Here is a 15,407-nt window from a genome sequence, read left to right on the forward strand (position 1 = left end):
TGTCTTAATATAGGCCGTCCTAAGTTTTGTCTTTATTCTACCCTTCTCCATTAGGAATAAATGTGCGGAAGATTTTCCCTATCAAATATATATATATATATATATAAAGAGTAAATCACTTCTCAAATTAGTTTTTCTTCCCAATTCTACGAACTTTAAGAGAGATTAAAGCAAGAAAGTTCATCATCTACAATCAGTAGTAGTCGTTTATGGAAATTGGCGTCAACCTAGCACCGGGTTCACTTACGGAATGATCTTTAAGCCAAAAATATGGCCACAAATTTCGTATATGTTGTACTTGGTGACATATATTATGTATAGCTTTAACTCCTTGTATTTTATCAGCAAGCTTGGCCTAGGCTCATTATTACACTTGGTGAGATATATATCAGACATCACTTACATTCCTGGTATTCCCTCAGCATGCTTGGCCTAGGTTCATTGTTACACTTGGTGAGATATATATCACACATCAATTAAATGCGTAGTATTCTCTCAGCAAGTTTGGCCTAGGTTCATTATTACACTTGGTGAGATATATATCAGACATCACTTACATTCCTGGTATTCCCTCAGCATGCTTGGCCTAGGTTCATTGTTACACTTGGTGAGATATATATCACACATCAATTAAATGCCTAGTATTCTATCAGTAAGTTTGGCCTAGGTTCATTGTTACACTTTGTGAGATATATATCACACATCACTTAAATTCCTGGTATTCCCTCAGCAAGCTTGGCCTAGGTGAGTTGTTACACTTGGTGAGATATAATATATCACACATCACTTAGATTCCTGGTATTCCCTCAGCAACCTTGGCCTAGGTGCTTTGTTACACTTGGTGAGATATATATTACACATCACTTAAATTTCTGGTATTCCCTCAGCAAGCTTAGCCTAGGCTCATTGTTACAATTGGTGAGATATATATATCACACATCACTTAAATTCCTGGTATTCCCTCAGCAAGCTTAGCCTAGGCTCATTGTTACAATTGGTGAGATATATATCACACATCACTTAAATTCCTGGTATTCCCTCAGCAAGCTTAGCCTAGGCTCATTATTACACTTGGTGAGATATATATCACACATCACTTACATTCCTGGTATTCCCTCAGCATGCTTGGCCTAGGTGAGTTGTTACACTTGGTGAGATATAATATATCACACGTCACTTAGATTCCTGGTATTCCCTCAGCAACCTTGGCCTAGGTGCTTTGTTACACTTGGTGAGATATATATTACACATCACTTAAATTTCTGGTATTCCCTCAGCAAGCTTAGCCTAGGCTCATTGTTACAATTGGTGAGATATATATATCACACATCACTTAAATTCCTGGTATTCCCTCAGCAAGCTTAGCCTAGGCTCATTGTTACAATTGGTGAGATATATATCACACATCACTTAAATTCCTGGTATTCCCTCAGCAAGCTTAGCCTAGGCTCATTGTTACAATTGGTGAGATATATATCACACATCACTTAAATTCCTGGTATTCCCTCAGCAAGCTTGGCCTAGGTGAGTTGTTACACTTGGTGAGATATAATATATCACACGTCACTTAGATTCCTGGTATTCCCTCAGCAACCTTGGCCTAGGTGCTTTGTTACACTTGGTGAGATATATATTACACATCACTTAAATTTCTGGTATTCCCTCAGCAAGCTTAGCCTAGGCTCATTGTTACAATTGGTGAGATATATATATCACACATCACTTAAATTCCTGGTATTCCCTCAGCAAGCTTAGCCTAGGCTCATTGTTACAATTGGTGAGATATATATCACACATCACTTAAATTCCTGGTATTCCCTCAGCAAGCTTAGCCTAGGCTCATTATTACACTTGGTGAGATATATATCACACATCACTTACATTCCTGGTATTCCCTCAGCATGCTTGGCCTTGGTTCATTGTTACACTTGGTGAGATATATATCACACATCACTTAAATTCCTGGTATTCCCTCAGCAAGCTTGGCCTAGGTGAGTTGTTACACTTGGTGAGATATAATATATCACACATAACTTAAATTCCTGGTATTCCCTCAGGAACCTTGGACTAGGCCCATTGTTACACTGGTGAGATATATATCACACATCACTTAAATTCCTGGTATTTCCTCAGGAACCTTGGACTAGGCCCATTGTTACACTGGTGAGATATATATCACACATCACTTAAATTCCTGGTATTCCCTCAGGAACCTTGGACTAGGCCCATTGTTACACTGGTGAGATATATATCACACATCACTTAAATTCCTGGTATTCCCTCAGGAACCTTGGACTAGGCCCATTGTTACACTGGTGAGATATATATCACACATCACTTAAATTCCTGGTATTCCCTCAGCAAGCTTGGCCTAGGTGAGTTGTTACACTTGGTGAGATATAATATATCACACATCACTTAAATTCCTGGTATTCCCTCAGCAAGCTTAGCCTAGGCTCATTGTTACAATTGGTGAGATATATATCACACATCACTTAAATTCCTGGTATTTCCTCGTTGAGCTTGGACACTTGTATATCGTATCGTATTCAGCTTGTACGATATACATGGCATTTATTGTATATCACTTTAACTTCTGATATTTTCTCAGCCATCTTGGACCAGGCCCGATTGATCCAGTCCGCAGCGATGGAGAGAGAGAGAGAGAGAGAGAGAGCTGTTGCCTGGCAGTTTCACCGTCTCTCTCAGACGATTAATGCATTTACCCATATTTCTTTCACTAATTGGACATTTCTTTTGGCAATAAATCTCTCAATCTCGAACTCAACTATTTTGATCTAGTTTTTATATTTAGTACAGTTCGTATTCTTTGAATTAATTATGTTTAAAGTTTATGACGCAACAAATCTACATGACCGTATAATATGAATTGGAATATTCTTGTAGGCCTATGTAATTACAAAAAAAGTATAACAATTTTTCAGACACTACCCATGGTATTTTGTTACAAAAGTAAAGGACGTTTCGAATATTAGAATCTATCTTCTTCTTCATGTGTCAAATTCTCTAAGGCATAAGATTAAGCATACAGTAAATTAAAAACTAATCTATGTATGGCGATGATCTCATCCACGTCAACCTTGGCAACATTAGCAGCATTAGAGTCCCTAGTGATAAGAACAAGTTCAAACATGTCACTGCACAAAATATGGTCGCTTATCACATCAGCCCACTCTAGAGAAGGCGAGAGACTGACTTTAGTGTTCTAGTGGTGTAACTTAGGGAGATGTCCGTGTACCTGTTATTCTATCAAGTTATCCGTCATCAATTATAAATTTTAATAAAAGTTTAAACAAATTTAGGGTTAGGCTATTTGTGTTTCATCACGGAAAACAATTGAACCGATTTAACAACAAAAATACATTTGTTTTACTGTCTAATCTAAACACTCATAACTCTATAAAGTCTTAGAAGTTTTATTAATAAGGGAAAAGCTCAAAATGTTGGGCTTTACTGAATCATTCACGCACATTTGCAAATGCGAAAATAGTAACACTACTTTCTTTTTAGCTTGGACTCGTACCGAAAAACCCATTATGTGAAATTTGTGGCAAAGAAACGACTGTAACTGCGAGAGGCGCGAATATGGTTGTCTTCAGTTTTCCTAATTTTGGTTATAATAATTTGTTTGATCGCTGTAAATATTAAATTCGTTTACTAATTTCAAACACATGATTGTTATTGAGGATTATAGTTACTTTTATAACGATTGATATTCTAGGTTTTGAGATTCTAATGTTAGGTATCGATGATTACATTCTTCGATATAAAAACCGGGTCCGCTTATCGTACCCTACCCGATTATTGATCCATTTTATTTAAAGTCAAATATAATATCAATACTAAATATAACGATTCAATAATATTTAGTGCTTTCGGTGTTCGGTACTACACACTTACTTGTTTAGTGTTACTTCAGTACTTGAGTACATCAGTCGTGAGTAAAAAACGCCTTAATTTTATTAAGTACCCAACAGGTGTTTCTTAAAATAGCGTCGTTGTCTGTCTTCTCCGATAACTCTCGATGGAAAGGTCCTAGGTGCTTCATACTTCATATAGGTTCCTCTTATTCAATAAACTAAGCTGTTGAATTTGGAATCATATATTCAAAGTGCAGGAAAGAAACCGATACAATTTTTAATTGGTCTTATGGCTATGATTTCAATGATAAGAACACATAATAAATAAGTTAGTAAACAAGCAGATTATATTATTCAAAGAACACAACAAATTTTATGAATTTGCTTTGTTTGACCGGTTGGTTTCATATAAATATGAACATCTTCATTTACTATGCAGTGATTCGGTATATCTTACTAGTGAAGCACAGAGTCTCAATTCATTAATATGAATAATCCAAACTTAGAAACAAGTTTTTCATGTCAAAAACAACTGAGTGATAAACATTCATGTTACCTCAGAAGTACTTATTGTTGGACTTTAAATGTAGACAATCAATGACCCAGTTATGGTTCTAGAATAACGTTACTTACCTCAGAAATTTTTGAGATGTAATTTATAAACAGGCGAACTGTGATCCTCTGTTCCGTGAGAAATTTTGGGTCACATAAAATGATGGCATTAACTTTCTATAAATTCTTGTTATAACTTGGTTTTTATAGGTTACCAGGGGACAAGAACAGTAACTCTACAAACATAAAACTTGGAAAAGTGTTTATATCAGATGTTATTTATGCACATGCGTCCCGTCAAAATTCTGGAATGAAAGAATTATTTTGGGTAGTGAGAGGTAAAAACGTTGTCTCAATCGAGAGTTAAAAAACATTTTTCTTCAAACATTTACAAACTCAGAATTTTTCCAAAGTTTTATAAGGAATCTCTCAATTGTAGTCTACATTCATTTTAGCTCTTGCTGCTCTACTCGTAAATCCATTATTAAGATTAGATCTCTGAACCGTATCTACAAACTGTTGTGTGTAGAGGCTTTAACATTTTCAATCGAAAAATAACAAACATTGCACTACTTAAATATTTTGTTCAAATATATTTTGTACTTAATAATTATTCACTGAGTTTTAGGATTATCATTTTATCATAACATCATTATTTATGAAAACATTTAGTTTTATAAAATTGTATATTTGTCTTGACATCGATAGGAAATCTTTATAAGAAAGAAACTGATCGTCAGTGAGTACTTTCCTACTCCGGTAGGAGGGTATAAAAGAGTTTAAAAGTATGTTACGATAATGTTGTCTCTTGTTTCAATTCGTTTCAGTTTGCCACACTTAAAACTAACCGTCGGTCACTTGAAAAAATGTTACATCAGCGTAAGCTCACTTTAAACAGACCCTTAGAGTCGCGACTTTCTCGTTCTTTATCTAGTTGCCGGACATTGATGTAATTAATATTTGTTTGTTTGAATATGGTCGATCTGAGGTCGGTCTTAAGTGTCTCATGCTAGTCAAAATATAATCTGAGAAGAGAATATAATCTGAGTTTCATATTTTTAACCCTTTGAATACCCTTCCATTTCGACCTCCACCAAAATTAGCACGACGGAGATCAATTCTCTCTTAGGTAAAATTCCTATCAATTTCAAGGAACACTAGCTTGTGTGTCTCGTACACTACAGGTAGGCACATAGACTGTTATATTAGATTACAGTAATTATTAGCTCAAGTACCAAGCAACCGCAATAACCATGGGCGTATCTAGGATGATCTAATGGGGGAGTTACCCTCCCTCCCAGTCAAGCTGGGGTAAGCGAGCACACCCTACCCTCCGGTATATGTCAAATACCATGAGCGAAAATATCATCTTTTGGGGATCGCCCGAAAACACAAAAAAATTCAAGAAAATGACACTGTATTAAAGAGAAAATGCGCTTCCCGTATATATACTTATTTATTTATTTACTTTGAAATATAGACGTGTATTTGAATTACTTACGTAATGTGTATTTTATATTTCAGTTTTCTTTAATGTAAAACCATGTCATGCCTGATAAAAAGTAATGGATATAAATATAATGGAATTTATTTATTGCGTTTAAAACTACTCAAATTTTTGAGATTTTAAATTAGTAATTATTTGTTTTATACGACCGCTAATCGGTTGAAGTCCACTGCGTGCATTTCGAATATAGTCGACAGATATAGACAAAAAATATGAACTTCAAATTGAATATTATTTACAAACACGCAATTTCTTTATTTTGGTTGTCTAATTTGGGTTTTCATACACCTACATTTTGTACCTGTTGAGACAATGAGCACCACTTCATGTGGATTACATTTGTTTGTAGACTAGGTGTCTCTGGTGTCGAAACTATGTAGAGAGTTCGTTTTCAGCTTCTTCGTCGCCGACTCTTTTGGATCTCTTCAGACGGATGTTGATTACATATTCCGGAGTCAAATCCGTCACAGAGACTTCAGAAGCTGCCCTAAGTGGAAAGAAATGGAGCTGAACTTAACATTCTTATTGAATCAACCCTCCCCACCATTGTTTAACGTTATGATCCTATTAGTCATAAAAAAGAGTCGTTGGTTGCAGTTTTAGGCAAACTATTACAGGCATCAACTTGAGTATTACAACTGATTTTCTTTTGTCTTCCTCACAAGTCAAACAATATGTTTTGAGCTATTCCCTTACTGGACTGGTATTTTTTAAATCTTTAAACACTCAGGATGTGTTCTCAGCTAATTTTAAGATTAGAGTAGTCATCCTAATCCTAAAGAATTGGAAAGTTAACCTTGATAGGTTGAGGCCAATATTGATTCTCCATTTTTTAATATTTGACAAAATTGTACATTTTTGCATAACTTGAAATCTACAGAGCGTTCTTGTACTGTACCACTTTCTTGAAACCAATAATATTATATGTTCTTCTCAATCTAGGTTCCATCATAATGTCTCCACAATTTCCTCCGTTTCCCTTCTTGCTCGAAATCCGTAACTACCGCTATGTTAAATGAGCATAATTATATTTAATTTTTCTATTTAATTAAGGTTTTTGACGGCCATGAGACTCTTATGGTGGCTTCTTTATCATGACGAGTTTTCTTAGAAATTATTATGAGTTTTCTAAGTATTTAACATAAAATTTATAGTAAACAATAAACTCTAAACTGTTTGAGTTTTTTTTATTGTTAACTCAGCTTTTTTTTAATTTTCTAGAAATGTGTTCAGTGTTCTGGCTAGCCAATGCTTAGTTAAAGCGGATTATTTGAGTCTAGGCCGTATGAGGAGATATGTTTTCTAAAAATTTGATTTCTTCAGAATATTGATTCTCCGTGGATTTGCTGGTCGTCTGGGATCTCGAACCACGCGAGAGTATCAGAATATTCTCCATCAAATAGTACCTCAACACTTCCCTCTTTATTAATTTATTATTGCATTGACTTTTTTGTGTAACAACAATTTATTTGAAATTCCAGAACATAGGTCCAGCAATAAAAACTAAAAACTAAAATTAGTGAATACGGAATGTGAATCCATACATTTATCAAAACTTTTTACTTTGGTCCTAAACTCCTCAACACTTGGACGTTATCTGGTCGGAAAGGCATTTTACTGTTTACCTAAAGTTCTCGAGTTTATTTTAATATAAGATTAACATTTACTTTCTAATAGTATTTTTTTTATTCCTGGAAATGATGTAAACAAAACATTTTTTAGTGTGTAAATTGAAATACTAAATATATAAACTTCAATTCAGATATAAATTACATGATCTCGATATATTTTACTTTGGTTGAAGAATTGCAGTTTTTGTGAACATTTGATTGAAATATGTTATAAAATAAATTAACTGGGTTATTGCAGACTTCCGGCATATAAGAAGTTCACCGCCAAAGGGTTGTGAGTTAATTACGAGTATTATTTTGTTCTTATAAGTAGGTCAGTTGACCTACTAGTAGGTTGGTCTTAACATGTTTTTATAAACATATAATGTTGTATGTGTCGTTCACAGTTTTGGTTGAAACACAGTTTGGTATCGGAGAAGTGTAACGGTAACAGCGAATAAAGTTTAATCACTTTTAGGTAATAAAATACTTGTAAATTGTAAAATCAGCAAACTAGAAGTTTTATAGTTTAAGTTTATGTTTTGTAGCTACCTACCACCACTATCGGTATTTATTAATAACACAAGTCAAGAATACACGACTATTGCCAAGAACGAAAGAAATGAGAACTATGTTAAGACTGTTACAAATAGCCGTTCAAAGAGATGATCGGTAGACATTCATGGCCATTAACTCGCTGTCTCTCTCGCCCGAAGTGGGGGAAGTGTGGAAGCGACAGTGTCTCTATAATATTTGTCAACGCCTACACGGTAGCAGATGGAAACGGCATTCCGCAAAATTACAAACCACGAGTCTTGTGTTTTACTACATGTCAGCTGATGTAGTTAAAATATCAAAACCAATAAAAACAAAACTGAACAATAATACATCGCTCGACTACGAGTATACATACATTCAGTTTAACGCAAGTTTAAACTTACCTTGAATATTTTTATCAATGGGAGAGGGGGATAACAACCCCCAAAATCCTCCTTCCCCCGGCTACGCCTATGGAAATAACTACTTGAGAACTTGACAAACTTAATATAATAAATAAATATCATCTATGAGACAAATATAAATGCACATGATATAATTAAAGCTGTCAACAACACTGTTATGTGATGCAATGTAAATACAACTATAATATATTCTAATACTGAGCGAGGAAATGAAATAATAAGTTTAGTAACGCAACAGCTGGACATCCCAATATTAACAGTAGTTTGTGGAACACACGACTTGAAGAGTTGTAAACTTCAAGTTATATGTCTCATACAATTGCTGCAAAGTAAAAAGAAAATTGATCTTTAAAACTATGTGTAAAGTTGTCTGTGATTACACTCCAGAGTTTCACAGGCAATAATAATATAAAGGAGATAAAGAGTTAATGATTTCGTAAAAAGGTCAATATTCTACAAGTTTCATATTGCTATGCAAAGCTTACAAATGTATACATACCACCAGAACTTTTCAGATGGTTCCATCTTATTATCCATGATAAACATTCATTTACAACACGTCTAATGTATTTATATTGTTTAATTTAGCAACTGTGGTAATGTACTAGATTCTTGCAAACGGAGACAAATATATCCCAAGTTATTATTTGTATTTAGACCCAAGCAACCGTAACTGGTAAAAGTATCCTCAGAATTTAAGGATTCAATACATGGCAACTTCAAATTGAGAAAAATTCTTGAGTAATTCTTCATGGTCATGAAAGTAAAGGTACAGTTATAACTCTAGACTTTACGATATTAGGTTCAACAAAAAAGAGCATATCAGAATACGCGTCTAGTACATGTAAATAAATATCAGCTGGCCCTTCTGTGCCAGGAGGTTCTCAGAACCACTACCGCATCGTCTAGACCGCAATGAGATAAAAACATTTGATCACTTCCTGGAATTCTGCCCAAAGGAAAAGTTTTACTAAACACATGGCGCCATAAAGCTGGATTTTAAATAGCTGTTGTGTTCAAAATTAAAAACTGGAATTTCCGTGAAGAAGTGTTTTTTCCAATCAATAGACGGTTCCAACAGAAAATGTAGTATTTTACTTAATAACAGAAATTCTCTAACAGTAGTTGTAATTAAACATCCTACCGAGCTATGTGGTTGAGTACAATACATTATCTTTTGTTTCCGTCTAATAAAACTATTATGTCATCGGTATATCTGTAAATGAACATTTTTGTTCATTAATTCGAACTGTGGCTGAAAATATACTCGGAAACTGTTTTTGTCGTAGTTAGGCCTAGACATAGTTGCGATAAGATTCCAATAGCTCGTGGTTCATCTTGATTATAAAGTATACCGCATTTAAAATATAATTTACCAGTAAGTTCATGGTTGGTTTCCTAATTTACATAAAAATGAAATACTTAAGTATCCATGAGTATTTTTATAGTTTCTTTTATATGCACGTTGGTGTACAGTACATAGATTGACAATACAGGTTTAGTGAATTTTGGCAATCACAGTTTTATTGTTTTCAAATCAAAACTATCTTGTCAGGACCATCCTATAAAAATATACTCGTAGTTGTAACTTTCAATCATAAATATTTTACAACAGTGGGGTTATCCTTAGATGTAAAATCATTAATGGTCTGATCAGTGTATAACTGCGAGTCGTATGTAATTTTACAACAGTGGGGTTATCCTTAGATGTAAAATCATCAATGGTCTGATCAGTGTATAACTGCGAGTCTTATGTAATTTTACAACAATGGGGTTATCCTTAGATGTAAAATCATCAATGGTCTGATCAGTGTATAACTGCGAGTCGTATGTAATTTTACAACAGTGGGGTTATCCTTAGATGTAAAATCATCAATGGTCTGATCAGTGTATACCTGCGAGTCTTATGTAATTTTACAACAGTGGGGTTATCCTTAGGTGTAAAATCATCAATGGTCTGATCAGTGTGTAACTGCGAGTCTTATGTAATTTTACAACAGTGGGGTTATCCTTAGATGAAAAATCATCAATGGTCTGATCAGTGTATACCTGCGAGTCTTATGTAATTTTACAACAGTGGGGTTATCCTTAGATGTAAAATCATCAATGGTCTGATCAGTATATAACTGCGAGTCTTATGTAATTTTACAACAGTGAGGTTATCCTTACATGTAAAATCATCAATGGTCTGATCAGTGTATATACCTGCGAGTCTTATGTAATTTTACAACAGTGGGGTTATCCTTAGATGAAAAATCATCAATGGTCTGATCAGTGTATACCTGCGAGTCTTATGTAATTTTACAACAGTGGGGTTATCCTTAGATGTAAAATCATCAATGGTCTGATCAGTATATAACTGCGAGTCTTATGTAATTTTACAACAGTGAGGTTATCCTTACATGTAAAATCATCAATGGTCTGATCAGTGTATATACCTGCGAGTCTTATGTAATTTAACAACAGTGGGGTTATCCTTAGATGTAAATCATCGATGGTCTGATCAGTGTATAACTGCGAGTCTTATGTAATTTTACAATAATCGGGTTATCCTTAGATGTAAAATCACCAATGGTCTGATCAGTGTATAACTGCGAGTCGTATGTAATTTTACAACAGTGGGGTTATCCTTAGGTGTAAAATCATCAATGGTCTGATCAGTGTATAACTGCGAGTCGTATGTAATTTTACAACAGTGGGGTTATCCTTAGATGTAAAATCATCAATGGTCTGATCAGTGTATACCTGCGAGTCTTATGTAATTTTACAACAGTGGGGTTATCCTTAGGTGTAAAATCATCAATGGTCTGATCAGTGTATACCTGCGAGTCTTATGTAATTTTACAACAGTGGGGTTATCCTTAGGTGTAAAATCATCAATGGTCTGATCAGTGTGTAACTGCGAGTCTTATGTAATTTTACAACAGTGGGGTTATCCTTAGGTGTAAAATCATCAATGGTCTGATCAGTATATACCTGCAAGTCTTATGTAATTTTACAACAGTGGGGTTATCCTTAGATGTAAAATCATCAATGGTCTGATCAGTATATACCTGCAAGTCTTATGTAATTTTACAACAGTGGGGTTATCCTTAGATGTAAAATCATCAATGGTCTGATCAGTGTATACCTGCGAGTCTTTGTAATTTTACGAAGGTCAGCCAGATTCGACGGACTGATAGTTTTCAGTGATTGTATTACATTATCATTGAAATGTCTTAGCATTTGCTAAGTATTAGCTATTTACTCTTAGTGAAATTGCCTGAAACAATATTAGTCCATAAAACTAGCAATTATTAAGATAAGAATTATGAGCTAATAATTAAAAAATTAAATTGCATATTCAACTCATATAATAATATTAAAGGTATAGAATAAGAAATATAAAATGAATCAAAATTGGACCCATGTCTATTTTACGTTTGTTACAATTAAAATAAGATCTTATTTATGAATTACTTACTTAATTATATTGATAATAAATAACTGTCAAAATAGTGGTCGCTAATTTTATAGTAGTATTTTGAACAGCATTAATTTTAATCAATTTTGTAATTTCACTAGTCCGACAATATTGATGAATTTTCATTAATGGGTTCAGCTGGGTACAGATATCTTAATTTACGATGTGTTATGTAATTGTGAATATTATATTACATAATTTTAACTGCTTAGGTATTTATGTGCTGTATATAAATCGTGCACTTACAAATGGAATTGAAACTATGGACAGTACCAAACATACTATAATATACGCTGATCTGATAATTGAACAGATGTCTACTCCAGTGGTTTGATATTATCTGTTATGTTGCAGTGCGGACGGCAACTACGAAGTCCGGTATAAGTCCAACGTGTTGATTTACCCCAACGGCGAAGTTCTTTGGGTACCGCCAGCCATTTACCAGGTAATTGGTGCTTCAGTAGCCATTTATGAGGCTAACCGAACCCTTTGAGGTCGGTGATGGAGATCGTCCAACTGGCCGATTGAGAAAGATTGATTCTGTTGAGGGGGTAGTGAACCCTTTACACCCTTATTACTATACTCGTATTTGATGTTTATATGTAATTTCAGTTCACCTTAATACTTGATTTAGAATACTTGTGTATTACAATGTATCGGAGTTTCCAAATCAGAAATAGAACAAATGTGTGGACAAAGGTAAATAACGTAACAAATTATCGACCAATATCACTTTATCAATATTTTGGAAAGTAGTAGCAAATATGTTCTTAAACATGTTACCTCGTAAATTTGTTTGATCTACTTGATAAAAATCATGTTCGCTGTGGAGAATTACCGTATGATGTAAATACATATAAAGAATTTACACCTTGGATGTACAACAACCACTACGTAGCGATTTTGTTATCTTAGAGATTATGTTGTAAATTATAATTTTGCAATAAATAAATCAGTTTCAGAACCCTTTGAAAATAATATACTATACAGAAATAAATTATCAAACGAAACCTCTTTAACGTACGGGATTCTTAAATACATTTTTTGGATCTTATATTTTTAAGTAACTGTTGTTAAATTGTAATTCAGTTTGTCGGTATCATAGTCCACAGGTTTCGGCTGACTCCATTTATTTATTTAGTTATTGTTTACATAACATTATATTAATACCTAGAAAACATACGTGTCTACAAAAAAGTCTAAATTTGTAAACATTCCAATTATTTTAATTCTTTGCCACTATTACCATATTTGCTATTTATAAGTATGGATGTAAGTATACAAGATCGAAAGTTAATTTTACACACAGTTTATTCGTTGTACTTTATTTTTATGTATATTGATTTTATTGGTGCGAATTTTTAGTTAATAAAGTCTATACGCAACAGGAAATACAAATATTTACAAATATAACAATTGAATTAATTATAGCAATACATTACATTGCTGTTATTTATATTACTTTTTAAGTTTAAATTATACAAAAGTGTAAAACTGATTTTTTGTTTGTTGTTGTGCTTTATTAGGTATGTTTGTTTCTAAAGCAGAATAAATATAGAAAATATATATATATATATATATATATATATATATATATATATATATATATATATATATATTAAAATGTAGCGACCAACCAAACAGACGGTTTAATACCATTGTTTATTTTGCAAATATTACCGGATGATTATCATGTTACGTTATTGTAATCGTTTAAATAAAGCACTTTTTCTTCTTCTTCTTCTATTAATGAGGTAAAGAAATCTTCCGATATTTTCAATATAATTCACAGTCAATAATCCGTTTTGGACACAACAAAAGCGAAAACAAGAGTAATTTCGACTACGCCGTGATATAGCGTTATTAATTTCAAAAATGCCTTATTTTGGTTTTTTAAAAATTAATGCAGTATTTGTCTTAATGTTAAAAAAAAAATACTAATCAAACAAACAACGTGATCTATTTAGAACTTAAAAAAGATATAATATGAAGATAAATTCATAAATCGTTTTATATGAAGTTATTAATATAGTGTAGCTAGTAACTCGATAATACTGCTATAAGTGACTCAGAGCGTACGTCCGCGCCAAGGCACGATATATTGACGCTCGTGGAGGGGAAGCGCGCCCCAATTACCTCATTCAGCTGTAATCCCAGATGGAATTCCCCTTCAACTGAATGACACCAAACGAACTGTTCGGTAAGGTTAGTCTTGCCCGCATTGACACTTGGTCGTCTGAATATCCTTTTCAACCCTTCTTGTTTGTTCAGAAGCAGAACATCACTAAGAACTAAGAACTTGTTTAACTAGTTTTTTAAGACAATTTATCCTTCCAGCGCGGTCGAAAAAGGTTGATTTTAGGTTACCTTTAAATACTAGCATTAATATGTTTAAATGTTGATTTTACAACACTAATGCTATGGCACATGAATACACAAATTTTAATCAATTAGTACCAATTTTACTATCGTGTTCATACACATTTCCGCTATGTTATTGTATGCTTTTAAAACCTTTATGTCAACCTTCTCCAGACTTACGAGTTGTTAAAAAAACTTGTAGAAACAATATTAGTTGTAAATGGTCTCAGAGTTTTAAAGCTCATTTCACTCTATGCTCTATGGCACATACTAACCCTCAAATATGTGCTAAACGTTATTTTTCTAAACTTTAAACTGCCGCCATCTTGAAAAGTTGCAAGACATCGGATAATTCTTAAATATAAAAATTGTTTCAATTATTCATAGATTCTAATAAACGTATCATTTACGTATGTGTGTGAGGTTTTTGAAGTAAACATTTTGCAAAAACATGAACAGCTGAAATTTTCAAAATTTTATTATTTGATACTGTCAATGCCAAACCACATTAATTCAAAGATTTATAAATACTATTTATCTACCAAGGTTAGTTTGGTTCATAGGACCAACAATTATAAAATAATAATTGCAAATTATATGTATATATAATATAAACTTCACAACTATTTTTGTATTAAACTGCACAATTAAAAATAATGAATAATACATATTCATACATTTTTAAATACATTTTCTTATTATGATTGTTTTGGATTCTGAGAGCCATAATAGGTAAAAATGCCAAATATAATTTCGGGAATTGCGCGATGAGAGTGATTGAAATAGATATAATTCTATTAAATCTTACTAAAAGAAAGAGACAAGTAGAGCAATAAATAAGGACACTGTAGCTTAAAATCCCTCTTTATTCATCTTTCGCCCACATATAAGATACATGGGTAACATATGTAGCTCTGGTGGGAATTTTTGGTTACTTAATTCCCCCTCCACTAGAGCACCCTAATCGCCAGTCCTAACAGCCAAAATTGTGAGAACGAACCACCCAATCTTCTAGAATATCACATCTCCTACTGATCCATTGTCCAAGTCGATGAAAAGATGTTCAGCCAT

At 33.4% G+C, this 15,407-nt stretch overlaps 1 protein-coding gene across 1 annotated transcript in view; it reads left to right on the top strand.

Moving 5' to 3' along the window:
- LOC124355251 (acetylcholine receptor subunit beta-like 1) overlaps positions 1–15,407 on the top strand; it is a 152,286-nt gene that overhangs the window by 116,671 nt on the left and 20,208 nt on the right. The window contains exon 5 of the mRNA XM_046806297.1: positions 12,330–12,420. Within this exon, the coding sequence (XP_046662253.1) occupies positions 12,330–12,420 (91 nt within the window). The remainder of the gene's footprint in view (positions 1–12,329; positions 12,421–15,407) is intronic.

This window comes from Homalodisca vitripennis, chromosome 2, assembly GCF_021130785.1.
Source record: "Homalodisca vitripennis isolate AUS2020 chromosome 2, UT_GWSS_2.1, whole genome shotgun sequence".
NCBI classification, from domain to species: domain Eukaryota; kingdom Metazoa; phylum Arthropoda; class Insecta; order Hemiptera; family Cicadellidae; genus Homalodisca; species Homalodisca vitripennis.